At 39.2% G+C, this 20,835-nt stretch overlaps 1 protein-coding gene across 5 annotated transcripts in view; it reads right to left on the bottom strand.

Moving 5' to 3' along the window:
* Positions 1 to 20,835, bottom strand: part of csmd1a (CUB and Sushi multiple domains 1a) — a 498,833-nt gene that overhangs the window by 140,235 nt on the left and 337,763 nt on the right. For all 5 annotated transcript variants that reach the window (XM_072677610.1, XM_072677611.1, XM_072677613.1 and 2 more), the window contains exons 21-28: positions 20,547 to 20,735; positions 15,166 to 15,335; positions 13,051 to 13,207; positions 11,263 to 11,454; positions 7,204 to 7,330; positions 4,313 to 4,515; positions 3,582 to 3,773; positions 1,082 to 1,220 (exon numbers count right to left, since the gene is read on the bottom strand). In XM_072677610.1, coding sequence (XP_072533711.1) covers positions 1,082 to 1,220; positions 3,582 to 3,773; positions 4,313 to 4,515; positions 7,204 to 7,330; positions 11,263 to 11,454; positions 13,051 to 13,207; positions 15,166 to 15,335; positions 20,547 to 20,735 — 1,369 coding nt within the window. The remainder of the gene's footprint in view (positions 1 to 1,081; positions 1,221 to 3,581; positions 3,774 to 4,312; positions 4,516 to 7,203; positions 7,331 to 11,262; positions 11,455 to 13,050; positions 13,208 to 15,165; positions 15,336 to 20,546; positions 20,736 to 20,835) is intronic.

Genomic DNA, 20,835 nt, shown 5'->3' with positions numbered 1-20,835 from the left:
GAATTTTTGTTTTATGAATTAAACATTTTGCATTATTGTTTTTGCAGTTAAACAGTAACACAACAAATAAACAGTGATTATGCTTAAATGGGTGCAGAACTATGTTCCAATTATGTTTAAAGCAACAACACGTTATTTAACCCGGGGTACCCAAATTTTTGCATAAGACTGCATAGTTGTTAAATTCATTGTCTTTCGAATTTCATTGTGTTATGCTGCTGTTCACAGCGTCTGTACTATCTGTGATTGGTCACACCTTTAGAGGTTCATCATTAGTCAGTGAAAGAAGTGAAGTGTGTGACTGATATGCTTCTATGCTGATAGATACTGGCTATAGTAAGAATTTCCACAGTTCCATAATTACACAGTCTTATATGCAGTGCTGTAAGTGCAAACTGAAGCTCTGAAAGTTACTCAGTAAGCGCTAAAGTTTGTGCTTTCAGATTACCTTTTTTCTGAACTACTAGACTCTCTATTTCACTGGGTTAACTACACATTTATTGGAGCTACTCAACCCATGTCTAGACTCTCTATTTCACTGGGTTAACTACACATTTATTGGAGCTACTCAACCCATGTCTAGACTCTCTATTTCACTGGGTTAACTACACATTTTTTGGAGCTACTCAACCCATGTCTAGTTATTACTCAACTGTACACAAAACCACAAAAAGGGTCTTATAATTTGGTGCATTCCTGGAACCATGTTTGGCTCCCTAAAGAGCTATATTTGCAGTTGAAGTCTACTTTCAATTTAAAAGAATCTCATCATCACATCATGTTCTACATCCATTGAAGAGATCTTCCTAGAAGCTCAACATAATGTGGAGATACTTTATCCTTTAAAAAGGCTATTCACACTTATCTAAGTTAATCCTTGAGAGGTTCTTTAATGAGCCAAAACTGGTTCTTTACTTTGAAAAGTGTAGCATACATGTCTCGACACGACACAGAAAGTATGTCGATTCCAAGGGGAATCTAGCAGACTAGCATGCAATATGTTGACGTATCAGAGTGACACACACATCAGTATAGCACAAGTGCCCATCTGGTGGCCTCCGACCGCTCGCGAGCACATTACCTTTTGAAAATTAGAGCGATGACAAAGTCCGGGTTGACTTTTATTCGCCAGTCACACTCCTTTCCTGGCGGGTAGGGCTGAGGATAGTTGGGTGATAGAATTACCCCAGCAGGTCCTGTCACATTGCCTCCACAGGTAGCTATCACAACAAGGAGAGCGAGAGATAGCTTTAACATGGGGGCTTCAATAAATGCGCACACACATATATAAACACACACACAAACACAGATGATGAGCAGGGTTTGCTGAATTGATTACACAGTGATTACTCTAGGTTCATTATCTGAAGGACAATAGCATCTGAAGGACTCTGAGAACATAAAAAAAAGGCGGAGATCAATAATGCGATGAATTATCAAGAAGATTTAGTGCAGCTCTGTACAATTATCTGGAAGGATATGTAAATGTCACTTCTCGATCTAGAAAGTTATAATTAATATATCAAATGCAGTGACCTAAGCAATACCGACATGCTCGCAGTCGCCAAGCATGAAATCAACCTTGGTGATGAATACTTTAGCCTTGGTTTTCTCCGCACATAAGAAGGCAGTAACATGGCTTCTGGTTTTGGAGACACAATCTCAATACAGAATTTCCTTGATGAATGCATACACTGCCACATACATCTCCCCAAAGCAAGCTACACAATGCTTGGACTCAATGTACACTGCACAAGGTGGTAGGAAGAAAGAACAGAGCAGAAAACAATTAGGGGTCTAGGAGGAGGCAATAGTGGGCTCACACTGTAATTTAGGAAACAATAAACTAGCTAGCAGCTTGACTCGCTCCTATAGAGCTGTGCTCGGAGGAATGTTACATAACTCTCGCATTCCTACAAAGTGCTCCACATGCCAGGGCAAATAGTTGGTGTTGTCAAAAGCTATATAAAATGTGAAGGCCTAGAGTTATTATTGTTGGTTTGCTACATGCTGGATTCACACTGCACAATAATTATTTTTAAGTAATTTTTTAATAAGAAGTAATTATATAGTAATGTAATGAATTATGTTTACACTGTATTTCTAGTCATCTTAATGCTGATGAAATAAAATAAAACTGCATTATAAAAATAATACCTATAATAAACAAGAAAGTATGCACACCATTAGCTTTGAATATGATTTTTCATATTCCCTCTTCTATTCTAAACACAAAAGAAAGTTTCGCTGCTTGTTTGTTCAATGAGTTACTAAAGATTACTACAAAAGACATAATATAGATTATATAAATTAAATTATACAATAAATAACTAACATAAAACAATAATAAAAATAAATACATTTTAGTGATGGCCCCTTTGAATCAGTTCCTAGAGGACCATGTTGGGGAGTTGGTAATTTTTCTGCCCAGTAGAGCACCACAGCAGTGGTGCCTGGAGCAAGGAGGCTTGAGCACCTTGCCCAGAGGCAAGCCAAGCCAAGAACACTCAGGGATTCCAGTCCAGGGATTTGAACCAATAACCTTTCAGCAGCCAGCTGGCTTCTTTTACCAGTAGGCCACCATGCACCATGATACCTTACATTTGGGTTAAGGGGAAATCCTTTCAAAATACTCAGTATATATTAAAATAGTCTTTATTGTGTATATATAATCGTATGTATATACACATATGTACTCTGGGACATACACTGTGCCCTGCCTATCGTAGTGTAGCTAAGCATATCTTCATGCATATCAGGGGTCAGGACCTGAGGGCCAAAGTGTAGCACGCCCTGTTGAATTATCTGCTCTGACTAAACAACTAAATTTGGTAATTAACAGCTCAGCTGAACTAGGTGTGTTTAATCAGGTAAATCACCAAACTGTGTAGCACTCTGGAGTTCCACACCCCTGACATAGACTATTCCTTTCTGCAACTGTGTTTTATATCATTGCATTTCATGAACTGCAGTTCATAAAAACACTTCCTATTGATTCATTTAATCAGAATAATAAAACATTAATTGGCTGAATCAGAGTAAAGACACTGAGCAACTGCTGAGGATACAATGACAGTGAGGCAGTGGTAGTGAGGCAAATGAAACAAGGGTGAGAGACAGTGAGATAAAGCTGGAGAGGGAGACTCTTACTGGAGAACTGGATGGAAAAGCCAGACTTGCTTACTATTGATTCATTTAATCAGAATAATAAAACATTAATTGGCTGAATCAGAGTAAAGACACTGAGCGACTGCTGAGTGACTTTTGTTTATATTCATGAGTCTCCTTGTTCATGCAATTTGTGAGTAGAAATAACCAAAAATTAATGATTTGTACTTTTGTTTGATCACATTCTTTACATATTAAATTAATGCAAGACTAGCATGGAAAAATCAAACATAAAAAAGTGGCATAAAAAAGTGGCAAAATGTACTTAGGCATTAGCTTGAAGGGTTGATCAGTTAGCAAGTGCAGGGCATTCCAGGATCAGGGAAAGCTTATCGATTTGGTTAATTTAAAAAAAACAAAGAAGAGAGAAAAAAACTGAACAGTGGAAGAGTGTGAATGTTGCTGGAACTGACCTATGCAGGTGGGTGGGTCAGGCTGCCAGAAGAAGCGATTGTTTAGCTGAACACATGTAATCTCGGACACTCCCTGAACCTGGTAGCCCGGGTCACACTGGAAGGAAATGGTATCTCCTGGCTCTCTGCTATCCCCGTAGCGACTGCCGTTTTGGGGGGTGCCAGGGTCGTTGCAGGTTGAGGCAGTAGTAGCTGAAGTAACACAGATAAATTTTAGATTAGCTTAAGATCAGCACAGCATTCATCAGAGAGTGAGGGATGGGGGGTAGGGGGGGAAGGGAGAGAGAGAGAGAGAGAGAGAGAGAGAGAGAGAGAGAGAGAGAGAGAGAGAGAGAGAGAGAGAGAGAAAGAAACAGCTGCACTCCACTAAATATGGCATGCTGTGAGCCTAACAACAACTCACATGACAGTGTCCATATGCATAGGACTTCAGCAGCGCAGCTACAGAGATCAAAAAAATAAATAAACCCATCTTACATACTATATCATATTTTTTAGCTCCATTTTAATTAGAAAGTTTCTATGTAGTGCGTATGAGCAACCAGGGCCTTTCTGAGCAGTGTATTTCTGATGTTATATTCTGGCAATAAATAGAACAAGACTGAAACGGCATCTCTCTGTGTGAGCCGGAACCTACTGAGAGAACAGAGGATACAATGACAGTGAGGCAGATGAAACAAGGGTGAGAGACAGTGAGATAAAGCTGGAGAGGGAGTGCAGGAGACTCTTACTGGAGAACTGGATGGAAAAGCCAGACTTGCTGATGAAATAGTCACTGTCGAACTGCAGAGTGAGGATGTTGAAGGTGCTGTGGGTGTCCTCGGGCAGGAGGGAGCCGCTCCACTCTTTCAGCAGGATCCCGCTCTCTGTCGGGCCGTCCCACACCTTCAGGATGTCGTGGTCCACCTCCGTGTCGAACACAATAAAGTGGAGGCTGCAGACACCACATACACACATAGAGTTATTATTTTGAGGGTCTTATTCAGATATAATTATACATTTACATGATTAATTACACAGTAAATTACAACAATTACATGTACTGTGCTGTTCTGACAGGTTCAAATCTATGCTTAGGTTTCAATGGCAACATCAACAAGAATATGAATTCAAATCTGTACACACCATATTCATCAAATTCATGAGCATCATTCATGAAGTGCAGATTTACCACAGCATTAAGAGCAAACAGCACAATGGTAACACTGTTCCTAATTGTGAATGAAAGGTTTTACCATTTGAGTGATGTCTGCCAATAAATGCTTGGCCCTCATTGGTCAGTGCCACTATCGATTCATAACAGAACAACACTAGGGAAAAAATGCCACCTGCATGATCCTGATAGCAAATTATACATACAGGCCCTGATGTGGATTGACCTTTTTTTTCAACAAGTAAACAACATAAGCTTGTATAGCTTGGAAAGGATTTCAGAGCATGGTAATATAGGATATCATACTGAGCAATTCACAACAGTAATGAATGTGGCTCAGCCAATCATATGAACATATAATATCTATAGATTGAGGGAAGATATTATTTTGCTGTTATATCATCGTTTGAAAAAAAAAATACATTTCATCAAATCAAGGAAAACATGCAGGCTGTATCAAGAGCTGGATGAATGTTGTTACATTTTAAACTACATAAATAATATATGTTTATCTGTTTAAATGTATTTTACATTGTTTAACATCAAATGTTTTATTAGAATCCATTGTTCTGATTCAGAGATTTTGCGTTTTCTTTGGTTTAGTGCTACAGTTTCTTGTTTGCAATGGGCAGGCAATACAACCAACCACAAAAACTTCCAAGGCCCACAACAATTAGATTTGACTGACCTGTCCTTTTTAAACAAACAAACAAATAGGCTACTGTAATAATGTAATAATGTAATAATAATCAATGCAGACCACCAAGCAACATGACAATCTATATTTGATGTTACTACAGACATTCTAAAGACTAGAAACACAACAACAAATGCTTTTGCTATTAATATAATGGATAATAATTATCCATAACAATTATAATAATAAACAGTACTGGGGCAAACTGGAGTGCAATTCCCCTCCCCGGCAAGAACACCATGCTAGGTCAATGTGAGCTCTTGCGCAACGCTCCTAACACTACATTTACTTATTACTAACACCTCTAGATTAAAGGGTCTGTCAAATACCATACATGTCAATACAATTCTCAACAATAATAACTGAAAAATAAACCCTGGGTTAAGGAGTTAAACTTACTCTAACTACTGCACACCACTCAATCCCAGGTCCTGCGTTACCTCAACTCTGCACATTTTAGTGCATTCTCTGCTCATTCTCTGCACAAACACACCGCCACTGAAATGATGCTTCGCGATTCAAACGTGTCAGATGATTGCACATGAATAAAATACGTTACATCAATACAATTGCCGTCTTTCAGTTTACCTCCTTTGGCAGGAATTGTGTTGATGTAACACATTTCATTCATGTGCAACCGCTTGACACATTTGAATGATGTAAATTCAAAGCACTATTTTATTTTTTTATTTCTGGGCATTTCATCTCAGAGAAGGGAAAAACTTGTAAATGAGCTGATTAGGTGGATCAAGTGCATTAGAGCAAGGAGAATAGCAAAATATGCAGGGCAGGAGTACAGTAGGGCCAGCACACTGCTGCTGCTGTATACTAAACTCACTCTCTAAGTCTCTAACTCTCTAAGTCTTGTATAAAAGGGAATAAAGCAGAAAGTTTAAAAGATCTAAGAGAGTCTAAGATCATTACCCATCTGAAACTAAATTAAAGGTAACTGGACATTAGTGTTCATTCATGCATGAGCTTCCTGGAATTATGTAAACACATCCAGTGCACGGTTCCCATATCGTTAAGTTCACCTTAGCCCACATGTGAACATCTCACAGTCTTTCAGTCTTTTTACGAGGTTGCGTGTCGTGGTAAAGGGCCCCCTGGCTATTCGCTTGGATTCAGCTTTTCACTGTGCAGAATCACAGCTCCGATTATTTAGACCAAACAAGGCCATGGTCTGTCCTCATGTCAACCACAGCAAACGTTAGCAGAGCAAAAACACTGCCGACAAGCCATTCATCAATAGTAGTCACAACAACGTTAACTGGCCCTTTGGGACGAGTGGGTGGACATCTTTGGGCTCCCTTGGTGGTAGCGCGAGTGCAAACACAGAACCGTGTATTCAAATGCTTCAACCAGCTTCGACATTTCTGTACCGCGAGTGAGGCGCTGAGTACGAATTTCAGGGAAAGGAACCCTTTCCATTCTGAAATAATGGAGCGCATCCAGCGGCGCTGTCAAATCACACTATTGCTACAATCTCTTCTTTAAACTGAATTGGCTTACCTGATGTTCAGCCCATTTTTGAAGCCTAATTGGCTTATCTCTGCTTGTGTTCGCCATTTTTCCACTCTCTACCCTTACGATAATGGACTTGAAGTAACAGATGCCAGCCAGCGGTAGGCCTCGTAGCAGGGCGGCGATGCAATCACCATGCTATGTTATAAGTTGTGTGGGAATTACATGGGAATTAACGGAGGTGCAGTGAAAAATTTACACACTGTTGCCAAGCTGGTGCCCAGAGAGGAATTCATGGCTTTCTGTACCTGATGGTTTTGCCTGTATCAGCCTCGATGGACCAGGTGCAGTGAAGGTTGTTGTCGTAGGGGGCCGGGTAGCCAGGAGACAGGATGCGACCAGATGTGGCACCGCTGATGTGGCCTCCACACTCCGCTAGGCAAGGAAGTACAAAATGAAATGTTACTGGAAATACCATTGATAACAACACATGATTCAAAAAATGATCTATGCAATAATCTTTTGCTTTCTGGAGCTATAGGGCTAAAGTGACTAACAAGTAATGCAACGGAAGATTCTGCCCCTCTTATTAGCACAGTGCTAACGGCTAACACACAGACCTTTGACTAGCAGTGTTTATCACCAAGACGGCTGAACAACAATGCAACCCAAGTGCTGAGAATATGCTTTAAATGAATGCTTTAATAATCCTTCCGCTTCTTAGACTCTTTCTTCTACATGTGAAACATGAAGTCAGTTGAAAGAGGAGGGAAACAGCCTTATTATGTTGACTAATTCAAACAAATGAATACAATGACCGCTCTGGGCAACATCATCCATTTCCCATGCCAAGCACCTGCAGTATATCTCATTCAAGCCATTTTAATTAGGGCAAAGGACTGGAGCGATGCAGAACGGCACCATGTGTCTCCTTTCAAATGTACACATTTGAAAAATGCTGTGTTGGTTCAAGTAACCAATCACAGACTGTTTGCCTCCATTCTGAACGAAGAGGGATCCTTGCTCTTCGCCTTCTGGCTAAGCACCGGAATCACAGTTCCACAGTTCCTGGCAGTTATATATCAGAGTTAAGACACGTAAACATTTCATTTCATTTCACTATGCACTCACTGTCCACTTTATTTGAAACAGCTACCTTATACCAGACTTGGAGTTCCAGCTACCTCATTCCTCGCTGTTTAGGTTCTCACTACAGAACCACTGTTGAACAGATATTATTTGGTAATGGTTCTTAGTACAGCAGAATACCAACATTGAGCAGCATGTTAGTTTATTTAGTTGGTATGAATGAATTAGAAACAGCAGGAGTGAGGTTGTCCACACATAATTGTCACTGCTAGGTTGAGGACAGTTCATTTTACTCTTGCTAAATAATGAGGGGGAAAAAACAATAAAACCCTCTACAATAAATCTAATGTACTGTATGCTAGTTCCCCTACACACTGGAAGTGTGTTAGAGGTAAGCTAACATTGGTGCAAAAGACAATTTATAGCCGTTCAAGATTATACACAACATTTAAAACTCGTTCTGTCCGTATCCATAAGCTTTCACAGAACGTGTACAAATACAAATGAAATGAGTGCAGAGTATGGACAGAAGAACCTGTCTCTTTGGTTTAACATCTTAATGAGCCTTTTCACTGCGTAACTCGCCTCAGTCCTTTCAGTAATGGTTCTGCATCCCTCAGCTTGTCAACAAATACAGGTGAAAAGTGTGTATTTTAGCAATGACAAAACAAAACATGAATTACACCTACCGACTGTAGAGGAAGTCCAGAGCATGAATGACCTATTCTCCCATAATGGTGCTTTTAAGCTTGACAGTTTTTAACAGATCTTAACATATGTATTAACCTTGTATGTATCCATTTAACAGTGACTCTTTCAGTAAAAATGCTGCCATTGTTTTCTACTGACTTCCATGAAAAGGCCTTCAGTGATGCTTTCTCTCACTAGATTAGTCCAATCCACTGTAAATTAAATCATGATTGGTTTTATTCCAACAGTTCATAATTATATTAGCGTTTAATCTAATGAACTGGACATTGTTTGTATAGCTCATGAAAGCCTAACCAATAGGAGAGCCTGTTGGCTCCATCTACCACAGGAACAGATGCAGATAAGACTATTGTTCTGAGCATTTTGAGATCTTAACCTAACCAAAACTTAACATCCCAATGAGATTATTACTCTAATACTTATAGGGCTGGTTTACAAAGGATTAAACCTAGTCCTAGAGTAAGTTTTATGGTTAACTGAGAATCACCATTCAGAAGGCTCTGTAGTCCAGTACTAGGCTTAACACAAGTCTGAAAAAAAAAATCAGCCCAAAATGTTTAAATACTACAGTTAAATGGTGAATAAATTAGGCAACCGCAAAAGAAGATTTATTATATGTTTCACAGGCAGCTCTGATTGAAGAAGGGAAAATTACAGAGTAGGAAGCAGCTAAATGTGCTCATTTTACACAGACGCATGCCTACAATTAGTAGGCCTACTGTTAGTAACACAACAGCGCAGTCAAGGATCAGCCCATTATTGCTTGACTCACAGGATTTTTTAGGAGGGGATTGTCATACTTAAGCAGTGCTGTACTAATATTTTCCTTGTCTGGGTTTTAACATTCAGTACTCCTTACCTTACACAGCTCAGTAGACTGCTACCTATTCTCTATTAAAGGTCTAATGCTCCCGCTACAAAACGAAGTAAATCCACTGCTTAACATTCATGTCATGCACAGAACCCTTACACATTTCTTCATCAACCAGTTTCTGAACTTTCTTTTGTCAAACGATATCGGGTATGACTAACACCACCTGTACTTTGTGCTTGCAGCACTTCCATGCTTTAAGAAGTTCTCAATGTCACATGCTGACAACCACAATGACATTTATCTTTCTCAAGTAAAGAAAACTTTCCCCAGTCAGCTATAAATGACTCTGGTTGATGTTTCTGACAGGCTCTCAAATATGATACTGCTAAAATGAATCATTTTATTATTTCCAGTACATTGTTTTAGTTTTTTCCCCTCTCCTTTTCTCATCTGCCTCGGATCCTACATTGGTAAATAATGACAAATGCTGACAAGGATTTGGAATGGATTGTTTGTGACAGAGGGTAGAAACTTCACATTATCTCGTATTGCAAACAGAAACACAAAAAGTGTGTCTCAAAGAGCAAAATAACTTCAATTAGTGAAGAGGCACAACTGCTTAATATTCCATTACAGGATCAGAATAACATCTGCAGCTTAGGATAGCTTCACATGCTTCTGAAGCATGTGAATCAGTCAAGCATCAATCAAGACATTTCTGCTGTTTGAAGTTGAGTTACCATTTTTAACAAAATTTCAAATCAGGCTGTTACAGTCTTTACAGTGTAGAAACGCTTTACAATGACCCATAATAACATATTTTATTATATTTTATGATGAGATGTAATTAAATTAGTTTTATTAGTTTTTTTTGTGTGACAATATATGTTATCAATCTATTATTTTATATAGCTTATGAATAAAAATGGTAAGATTTTATAACGTAAATTACATTTGAATCCTTATACCTTAAAAGTCAGTGTTTGACCTGAAATGGCATGTTAAATTAGTTTAATTACTAAGTGATCTGTTGTATATACTGATTCATAGTTACTAATAGTAAGTAAAAAAACATCTAAACTCAAAAACAAGCCTAGGCTTTAAGGCATTAAACCAGGTTGACAAACAGTGTTATGAAGGATCATGAAGGAAAGATGCTTCATAACAGTGTTATACATGAAACAGATGTTCTCTACTTTAAGAATAAAGCCCTTTAGGTCAATAAAATGTAATTCACTTCATAAATCATATGTCACGCTATGCTATGCTGTGTGTTGTGACATCTTTATGTAGGTAATCAAATAAAATGTTACTGATGTTTGCTTCTATAGTTTTACATTGCAGCTATGATGATTAATTAGCTACACTTTCCTCAAGCCATATATGAGTTATTAGGCTATCGCAAATAGACTTATAGACTAAATATCGCAAAAAGACTAATGCAATTTCTAACTGGACTAAATGCAGCTAAAACATGGCTGCATATACAGTATTAGATTTACACTGTGGCTTTTTTAGTTGTTGATTTACTTATTTGTTTATGTTTTACTGTATTTTTAGCAGTGTCCAAACTTTTCCATATGACTACATCCTGCAAATTACTTTGGACACCAAACATGTCGTGGCTAATTGACTAAAGTTAGGCCTAAGGGAAGCCTATGCAAATTAGACCCAGTAAACAAAAGACTTTTTCACTTCTAAACTTGGTCGTTACTGAATAACAAACAATCATACAACGTTGAACAACGCTCACCCATGCAGGACGGCAGCGGCTTGTCCCAAACCCTGCGGTCACCGCTGAGGCAGGTCAGCGTGCTGCTGCCGTGCAAAGTGTAGCCTGGATTGCAGCTGTATAGCACATACGTGTTGGCGAAGTGGCCATCGTCCTGGATCTTGTAGCCGTAGTTAGGGGTGCCTGGCTCTTCACACTTGACAAGGTCGAAACCTTGGAAAGGGAGAACAGAACAGGAGGTGAGGTCATCAGAATGGAAAAGAGTTTTTTTATAGTATTAAAAAAGGACATCTGTCCACTGAAATCAACCCCCTGGCAGGCAGGGGCTGATTCTTGCTTAATAATGACATAAAGGTTGTCCTATAAAGAAGGCACCTGCCTGCTGCGATTGCCGTTGCCGCCCCGAGCAGGCTGTTTCAAATTAATATTGGTACAACATATGCTTGGCTGAAAGATCATCTTTTATCCGTGTGCTTGCCCTGTAGCCGCACCACTCATTTTACCCCCCTACGCTTCTACTGCACGCTAAAGCACTTTCAAAGGCATCGTAAACCAGACGGCCTGGAACGGAACTAGCGTGCGCTCATCTACCCCACCGCTTTTCAGCTGAGCTGAGCAGGCAGTGGGAATAAGGAGGAATGATTATTTTTGTTATAATTGTTTCATTGTCATGATTTAGTTCAAATGGAATCTGGAAAAACTGCCGTATAATCTGCGTTATATCAGAAACACCACTGTATATTACTGTATATGCATTTTTTCTAAACTCAATTTGTCAACAACTGTCACCAGAAATATCAGAAATAACCTTCACTCAGATCACATTTAACAGCATGCCATAAATGCCTGGGTTAAATTCATATTTAATGTGATAATTCATTATTTCAAGACCATTTTCTAACCTCTTTTGGAGTTAAACACTGGTTGGTATACATAAATGACTGTTCTGATTGACTGCCCTGTACTGTACCCCTTTTAGAAAGCAACCTAACCCATTCCTAGTAACTTATTCCTAACGCATATTCCTATTCCACAAGTTAACCCCTTAAATAGCCTATGGCCCGTCAGTAGTTTGTTCTTACCAACTTCTATTACCAAAGAAGCTTAGTTATAGAATAATTTGCCATAGTGTGTAATAAGCCTTTCTGCATTAAGGGGTAGACAATGATTTCAATGACATTAAGCATGTGTCTAGGCTTTGATCAAAATACTTCAAGAAGTAAGCACCCTGTCTAAACAGTGCTGTTCAGAATGACTGGTCTAAGTACCTATTTCTTTAAATGATAATGAGCCATTACTCAGATTATACTTTGCAGTTTCTCATTTGTTTGCACTAGCTAGCTAACATTTACTTCACCTTGAGTTCACATCTCTCTCTTGAAACTCTGCCTTCACAATTCTAATAAGACGGTGAGTGACACAGGAAGCTGAGGCAAATCTGATCAGCATGTTGAATGTTTCCTCTCCCGTAATGAATAGAGTTGTCTTATTTCACAGTTTGTGGTTTGGTAGGCACTTTAGATTCCTAAATGTCTGTATACAATGTCTGAGCAAGTGTGTTATTCATAAGACACCCCCTTTAAAATGAGTGACATTACAAAAACAATGACTTTAAACTGAGCTCTTTTTGGAGTGTAATTTTCATGTATTGACTGGATGAACTAATGAATGAATGTAGTAACACTAATATGAGATGCAATTTCAATGCTACATAAAAAAATATTTTTCATATTTATTTAAAATTCATTTTTCATAAATGTAAAAATTCAGTGTTCCATGGTATAAACTCTTTTATACATCAACACTCACTGGTATATATCAGTTTGAAGCCCTTGGTGGTTCCTGTTCCATTGCTGTTGAACTCAATCCACAGATGGTTGGAGGTACTGTTGATGACGACGTTGGACATGTCACTTTTCGTGAAATTGCCCAGCAGTCTTGAAGAACTGTCTTGGCCATCATAGATCTGTAAACGCAAAGAGAGAGAAGAGAAGAACAGCATTACTGAAAACTGGATCCCTCCTCTGCTGCTCGAGACTTTGTCCATCTAAGAAACGATGCTGGAGACAGCCATATGCATCGCAGCATAATAGTGAGTTTTTTTTTTCCTTCAACCCAAAACAAAATGTTGAATTTGGTGTCTGTGCTGATTTTGTAATTGCTTTTGGATATTACATTCATATTGAGGCAGTAGCCTCCATAAAAAAAGAAGGAAGGGAAAAAAAGGAACAACACGGCAGCACAGTCGGAAATATTAAAGGTCATAAATCAATGTCAAGCAGCAGTTTTCCACTTTTCTGGCACGGAGGACATTGTTTCAACCCCTGATGGAAAAGATCATGTGACTCCAGCTTGCAGGTGTAGAGTAGACAGCCAGGTTGTGAGAGGATTGAAAATCCTCTGCCAAAGAGGGAAGATGCGTCCAGCTTCAATCATCAGAACTGAACAAAGCTAAAGCATCAGACAGAGTGAGAAAAAAAAAAACACTTCTAGGGTTTAAGGTGAAATTAAACGTAGTCATCATTTCAACAAAAAAAGAGCTTGCCGTGGGATGTGTTGGAATTACGTGTCTCATATCGAAGAAGATAGTAACGGAGTTAATTAGCCGTAGCACATTAATGGAAATAATGTTTTTGGGACTAATGGAAATACCACAGGAAAGAGACTATAACAAAGATTTATGTGTGTCTGATTGCCACGCAAGCTCAACTCACTGTTTCACACCCTGGCTACTTAATTAGTGACCACAGTGGTCTTCAGGGAGCTCCTTTCTCATATGTAGCTACGGGCGCCTTGAGCGCTGAGACTTAAATGAATCTATGAATAGTTAATGCCTTGGCTAAGTCACATGGCTCAGGCGCCTCGTGCATTACAAGCTCTTACATGTTAACCACGCGGCAAACAGAGGAGGATGACGCAACAGACAAAACTCCCCCATCAAGCTTTTTAATTTGGCACCCCGAGCCATACAACCCCGCCTCCCCCCAAATCGCACTTAGCTGGGGTACCTTATTAATCTATTATCTCCTTTTTATACGGGCGACCTTTCAGAGGTGCAGGCCGATCTAGAGGGGAGTTCGCAGTGAATTAAAAATGCTGAAGGGTGTGAAGGAGCTACACTTGGCCTGCATACTTATGCTCCAGAGTAGGAGGTCAAAACGTGAAGTCAGACTTCTTATTATTATGGTCTTTAAGGAATAGTAAAGCAAAAAGTCTCAGTTATGCAGGTTTTATTTCTTTAGTTTTGTGCTGAAGCTGTAACTAACAAGTAATGGAAACTCATGCAAACTGCATAACTAAACCACACATTTGCATCAAAGCATATAATAAACATTCTCTCTAACCTCTGAAAAGCTAATGAGGCTTCTGACACTTAATGGTCGATTAAAATAACAGCTATACAACCTACCTATTATAAAAGGTTGGTTCCATAGCTACAAATGATCATGGTCATGGATTTCTACATAGACAAATTGGTCAATGGCTAAAGACCTGAGCTGAAACAAACACATTTAGTGATCTAAATAATATTGTTTCCTCTTTAACGAACCAAACAGGCCTTTTAATTCTAAATTTAAAAGCCAGCTGGATGCTTAAATAACATAGCAACTAATTGAGAGTTACATCGAAAGTAAGAGGCACAAGAGGCTTGCCAAAATGAAAATAATTACATTTACAGATTACAGATATTGATTGATGAATTGTTTCTGTTAAACATTTGCTTTAATTCCATTATTTGCTTTCACACAGAGCAAGAGATGCTCTTCTTTTCAGCCTTATTGGAAGATTTTCTTGCCATCACTCGCAACACCACCTGTCATGAGTCTGGATGCAGACTTTCGTAAAGCTGCTTTGTGATCATGCCTGTTGTGAAAAACGCCATAACAACTGTATTGGAACTGATGTGAGAGAGGTCAGCCCTACCAGGAGAAAGTCTCCATCCCGCAGCTGGAAGGTGCTGGCTGTGAGCTGGATGCCCTTGCCGTTGTCAGTCCGGACGCGGTAGATGCACTCGTGGTTGTTGTCATAGTTAGATGGATAATTTGGGGACAGGAGAACTCCCTCACTCCCCACAGAGGAGGCACCACACTCAGCTGGCCAGAATCCGGAGAACAGAGGGGAAGAGGAATGATTGAGAAAAGAGGGAGCAAGACAGAGTAAGAATTGAGCAGGGTTGGTGTAAAAGGGACACTGCTGGATACAATTATCAATAAGAACCGACTGATTTAAATGTAATTTGCACAACAGCACAAGGTTTTATCAATATCAATAACTGCTTACTGGTCACATTATATGCAAGGCAAGCTTAGTCAGAGTCCATGGCATTTAAACTGGTGGAACTGCATTAATCATATTTTTATCATTATCGTGAAATCCGTTTCTGCAGTTACATGAACAAATTACATGCAATGTACATTATAAAATGGGCAGGGACATAACGGTGGAAGTCTAAACCAGTGCATGGTCTGTATGAGACATTAGGAATCAGTAACATTCTGAATAAAACCATACTTATTATGAATGTTGAGCTCTATATAGGTCAATGTAGTAAAAGCTATACAGAACAGCATTATGGTGCACAAAAATGTGCTTGCAGATGGGATTCTGCACTTTCTACTTGCATAGAAGGAGAGGTTAATAAAATTCCAGTTAGATTAGACCGAAAGTCTATACTTGCACTTGCACTGTACTGCACACTCAGGCAGAGGCACACTGTTTTAAATATAATTTACTGCCCCTCGCTTTGTCATCAGGATATCCAACAACTTTATGGAACATCAAATTTAATGTCCATATTGTACAGATCTAGCACAGTCTGCAAACGCTGAGCTACAGGCAAGAGCAACTATGTTTAATTGAACTATCCATATGAGATCATTTTCAATCAGTTATTATGATAGCTGTGAACATGTGCTGCCGGCAGCAGCCTCAGAAACTGCCTACATTCCAAATATAAGTGTTGTCGTTTATGCTAAATGCAATTTTCAATATGAAGCATTTTCTTGTGAATGTGTCTATTCATCATTGAGCTACTAAAATTCCACCATTGTCCCACCGCTCGCTGTTGCATCCTAATGCAATGGCTCTGATTCCTTCATATTTCACCTGCCTGCTCAACAACAAAGCGCAGCAAAAAGTCACCTAACGTCCCCTGAAGCCAACCCTTCAAGCAGGGGCCCTTGTCCCCAAAAGCAGCAATCTCTTGAAATAATTAAGCTGGCAGCACCCTGGCAGCTGTTGCTCTATTTCCTGCTGATAGGCCAGTCAGGGTTCTCGCACCAGTTGGAATATGAGCCTTTGTCATTTTGATGAATCACCACAACAGCAAACTTCTGAGGAATACTAATTAACGCGGGGGTTTATGCATTACTTAGGTGTTGGTCACAAAGGCCCAGGGCTGCACTAGAATCAGATGTCCTTGTAGTTAATATTCCACTCTTGTAGCTCTAGTATATAAGCAGATGTTGCCTCAAGACCTTGAGTTCTGTGGCTTGAGCCGCAGCTCTGGCAGTGACTACCTGATAGCCCAATTTTAAAAATATATTAATACACGAGTCCTCAAAGGCAAGAGAGCGCTGTTCCCCCACTCATTCTGCAGGGAGTGATTTGTTTTAACAACTCCTGCAAAGCTGTTTGGCTGATTTTTTTTTTTTTTTTTGCGATGAAACATGAGCACACGGGTTTACTAAGGTCTGAAGAGTGTTTGGAGATGAAACAAAAAGGGGACAATGCATTGAAGAACGATGCTCTATTTTTCTGTAGAGCATGTGAGCATTTTCATGACACTAATAAATATATCTGAATTGGGCTAATGGTTCCTGTAGCTTCTTTACCAACCATGCACACATACATACATACATACATGCATACATATGTCCTTTCTTTGCAGGGTTTTCCATTGACTTTCATATGAATGTAGCTAAAAATAAAATAAAGTACCTGTAAATAGCCAAAGATTAGGAATTATTTTGGGCCCAGAGGTGAGAGATGTGGCAAATATAACATCATGACACTTGAAGACATTTTCAAATTACTTCATTTGTCAGAGGTTTCAAAAGATGTAACAGAAAAAGATCCCATGCTTTTTATGTTCTAATTTTGTGTTGTTTCCAACTGACCAGTCGTAACGGTCACCGAACAAGCAGTGTTCTTCAGTGGTCAGTGTTCTTTAAATACTCATGATATCCAAGATGTGTTTAGAAAACAACGTATCTTCAAAATTTCTCCACAGGAACATGCATCTCCACACCTTAATAGGAGAAGGAGAACAATCTCCATTACTTTTAATGGAAGTCAATGCAAAAGATTTTATTCCAGGGCATTTTGGATTATTTCTATTAGTGAATTTATCAATCTTGACACAATATAAAGGACGACTACCAGATTCACACTATGTCCAAAAGTGAAACAGGGCAAAAATGGATCCAATTCATTACTGTAGTTTTTAAACGAAAGCTGTATTTTGAGTCTTCTCCAATGGGGAGTTGAAATCGAAACAAATTAATCAAATCGAAATAAATCCCAAATCACAAATATGAAAATGCAAAGATCATTTTTTACAACTGAGCCTTTAACTTTTTAACTGAATTTTGATTAAAATTTCATGGACCACACAAACGTCCAAAGTATTCATGTTTCCCATCGTCTGGGAGATACAGTCCCCAAAAAACACATGCCCCTCTCCATCACATACACTTACACATGCACACAGAGGTCCTGTATGATTAACTACAGTAATAATCTCATGTGAAAGCCCTGCACAGTATACGCTGATCATTTAGTCAGCATCTTTATTCCCGTCCACAAAAAAAAAAAGAAGAGCAACTGGGGTGAGCTCCTATTCGCATGCTTACTTTGCCAAGCTCCATCAGAAATAAATCATTAATTCAAGAGAGATGAATCAATGCAATTCAACACTGAACTTGATTTATGACCAAAGAGGCTCAAAAGTAAGGCAGGACTCAGTCAATCACACGTCTGGGGACGAAAATAGCACAGAGAAATGGATCCCCATCTCTACTTTAAGTGGCCAAATTGGACTCACCAGCATAAGAACTTCATATCTGTCACTTAACACTCACAAAATTGGTGTCTGAGTCACAGAAAACTGTACTGTCTGCATTTATATTTAAGTAGTCCAGCCTTTCATAATGCTAAGCCGTGACTCATAATGTGTTCTGACACTTTATATCTGTTGTAGGGGTCAAAGATATATTTGAGAACGCACAAAAAGTGCAAAGAAAGTCTCAAACTAGTAAGCTAATATGTTCTGCAGCAGAGTGTAATATCACCCAGGGGGACATTCTATGGCCTCTATATATTTTCAGGTCTGCTTAAAACAGCTTTCAGAGTTTACTCTAGGTCTTAAACCTCAAAAAGAAAATGCCACACCATACTGGAAACCACTGAAACTTCTTATACGTTGCTTATACTAACTATTCTAACCCAGTCCTCCAGACGCAAAATTTCTCAACCATGCACTGGAGTTTTATTCTAAAAATGTCCTCTTCTTTCCTCAGCATTCCTGAAGGTAGTTTTAAACCGGATTGTGGTGTGGTTGCAACTAGGGATGCACTGATCCAATATTAGGATAGGATTACAGTTCCAATACTAACTAAATTAGCTGGATAGAGTTTCAGATAATTAGACCGATCCACGGAACACATCCATTTACTGAATGCGATTCCCGCTCTGTTGGTATTCTATGTTTCATAATTGAGGATCAGAGTAACATACAGACATGATACACATTTCACCCTATCTCTCCTCAACCTGTCATTGACTATCAGCGAGTAATCCAGCTCGGAAAAACAGCTCAGATCTGCACAATTTTCCTTCAGCAGCCTGTTCTGTTTACTCAAGGGATGAGCAAGGGATCTCAGAAACGTTTTTTCACTAAATATCAAGATTTTTAAGATTTAAATCCCCCAACACCATTTTTAAAAGCAGCAACTTATCTGTTTCTGACATTTTTAGTGATAGAGAGAGATCAGAGCTGAACTGGTTGGAGGCTTGCGCGTGTAATGGAGGACAGCTGAGAAACTCCTTTTTAAATTCGGCATCAGAACAAAAAAAGTTCCCTAGTTCCAACAAACAACCTTATCGGTTCATGGAAGACGTGTCTGAAAAGTAGCACCGGTTGTCAATTAACAGGAGACAAAAATAAATTAAACATAAGCGTTAAAATATACAACCTAGGCACTGCAAGTGGTAGAGTACAGGTCAGCACTAAATCTGCAGTTCAGGAGGGGTATCTTTCCTATATAAAGAACAATTACATATTAAAAGAAATAATTGACTGGCTGACAGAAACCCTGATTGAAATTGAATGCTTGTACACAGTCACATCGCTAACAGAAATAACATACTTTCACCCCGCAGGCCAGCTTTACATGCTGAAACTTTCATGAAATCAAATATCACTCACGTTGAACACGTTTTTTCAATTAAATTCCAGTTCACAAGTTTTGCTGTAGCAGTGCACCTCTACAACTGGTGTACGCTAGGCATCATTAACACGTTATTCTCAGCTGCTGCAGTAAGGAACCCTAGACAGTGTTTATTCATTCTTTTTTCTTTGTGACATGTTTGTCCACACCACCAAAACCATCCAGTTTGGTTGGAGCTGCACAATGACAAAGTTATTCTATTCCATCATATCCATTTGGGGATATTCTCTCCCACCTCGATTCACTGTTAAATTACACCTGGTTAGAAACTAAACTATTGTGGAAGTGTTCTACCAATGGGCGAACAGCGCAACCTTTGTTGGTTCTAAACCAGCACTGAACAGCCTGTTCATATCTGAGGAGAAGGCTAATACACACGCTATAGAAAAGCAAATAATAGCTCATTTAGTCTTGGCCAGGGTTCGCTGGTAAAAGAGATCTCAGTGTGACAACCCTGGTTTAGTAAAGGTGAATAAATCACCATACAATAAATTAGTTATTACACATCAGTAGCTTGGCAAATTTGCTATGTACTAGTGTTCATTAACAGCACATCTTACCGAAGTTGAAGTTGAAGTTGTTATTTATAGATACGCAAAGATCAGATCAATATGGATTCACAGTATTTAAGTAATCAGTGAGGTAACATGTTATGAATATTACTGTAAATAATTGTGGGTAGTTTTAGAGACTTGACAAATGTGCGGTCTTCTTCTAAGCACAGGGAAATAAGTCTGTGATATTGGACATGACATTACTGCCCATGGTAATCCACTATAATACAGATGTAGCAGACAGAATCACTAGAGTATCCATTTAATGTTACAGTGATAATAAAAGCATTTGTCTACCTACCCACACACCTGGGCAGGGCTGCGCTCCACACGCGCCGGCCTCCTCCCAGGCAGGTGATCTTGCTTTCTCCCTCCAGTCGGTAGCCCGCAAAGCAGGTAAACATTAGCGAGTCGCCTACTCCGAACTGGAAGCCCATCCTCCTGCTGTAGGCTGGCACCCCGGGGTCCTCACATGGCTCCAGATTATACTCTGTGAAGGACAAAGTGTCATACTGATTACACTGCATTTGTAATGCAAACAAATCAATAAAAAAAGGTGCTGCAAAAAATTCCAGAAAATAAACAAGTCT

The sequence above is a fragment of the Salminus brasiliensis genome, chromosome 4 (assembly GCF_030463535.1).
Source record: "Salminus brasiliensis chromosome 4, fSalBra1.hap2, whole genome shotgun sequence".
Lineage (NCBI taxonomy): Eukaryota > Metazoa > Chordata > Actinopteri > Characiformes > Bryconidae > Salminus > Salminus brasiliensis.
This window is presented reverse-complemented; position numbering and strand designations above follow the sequence as displayed.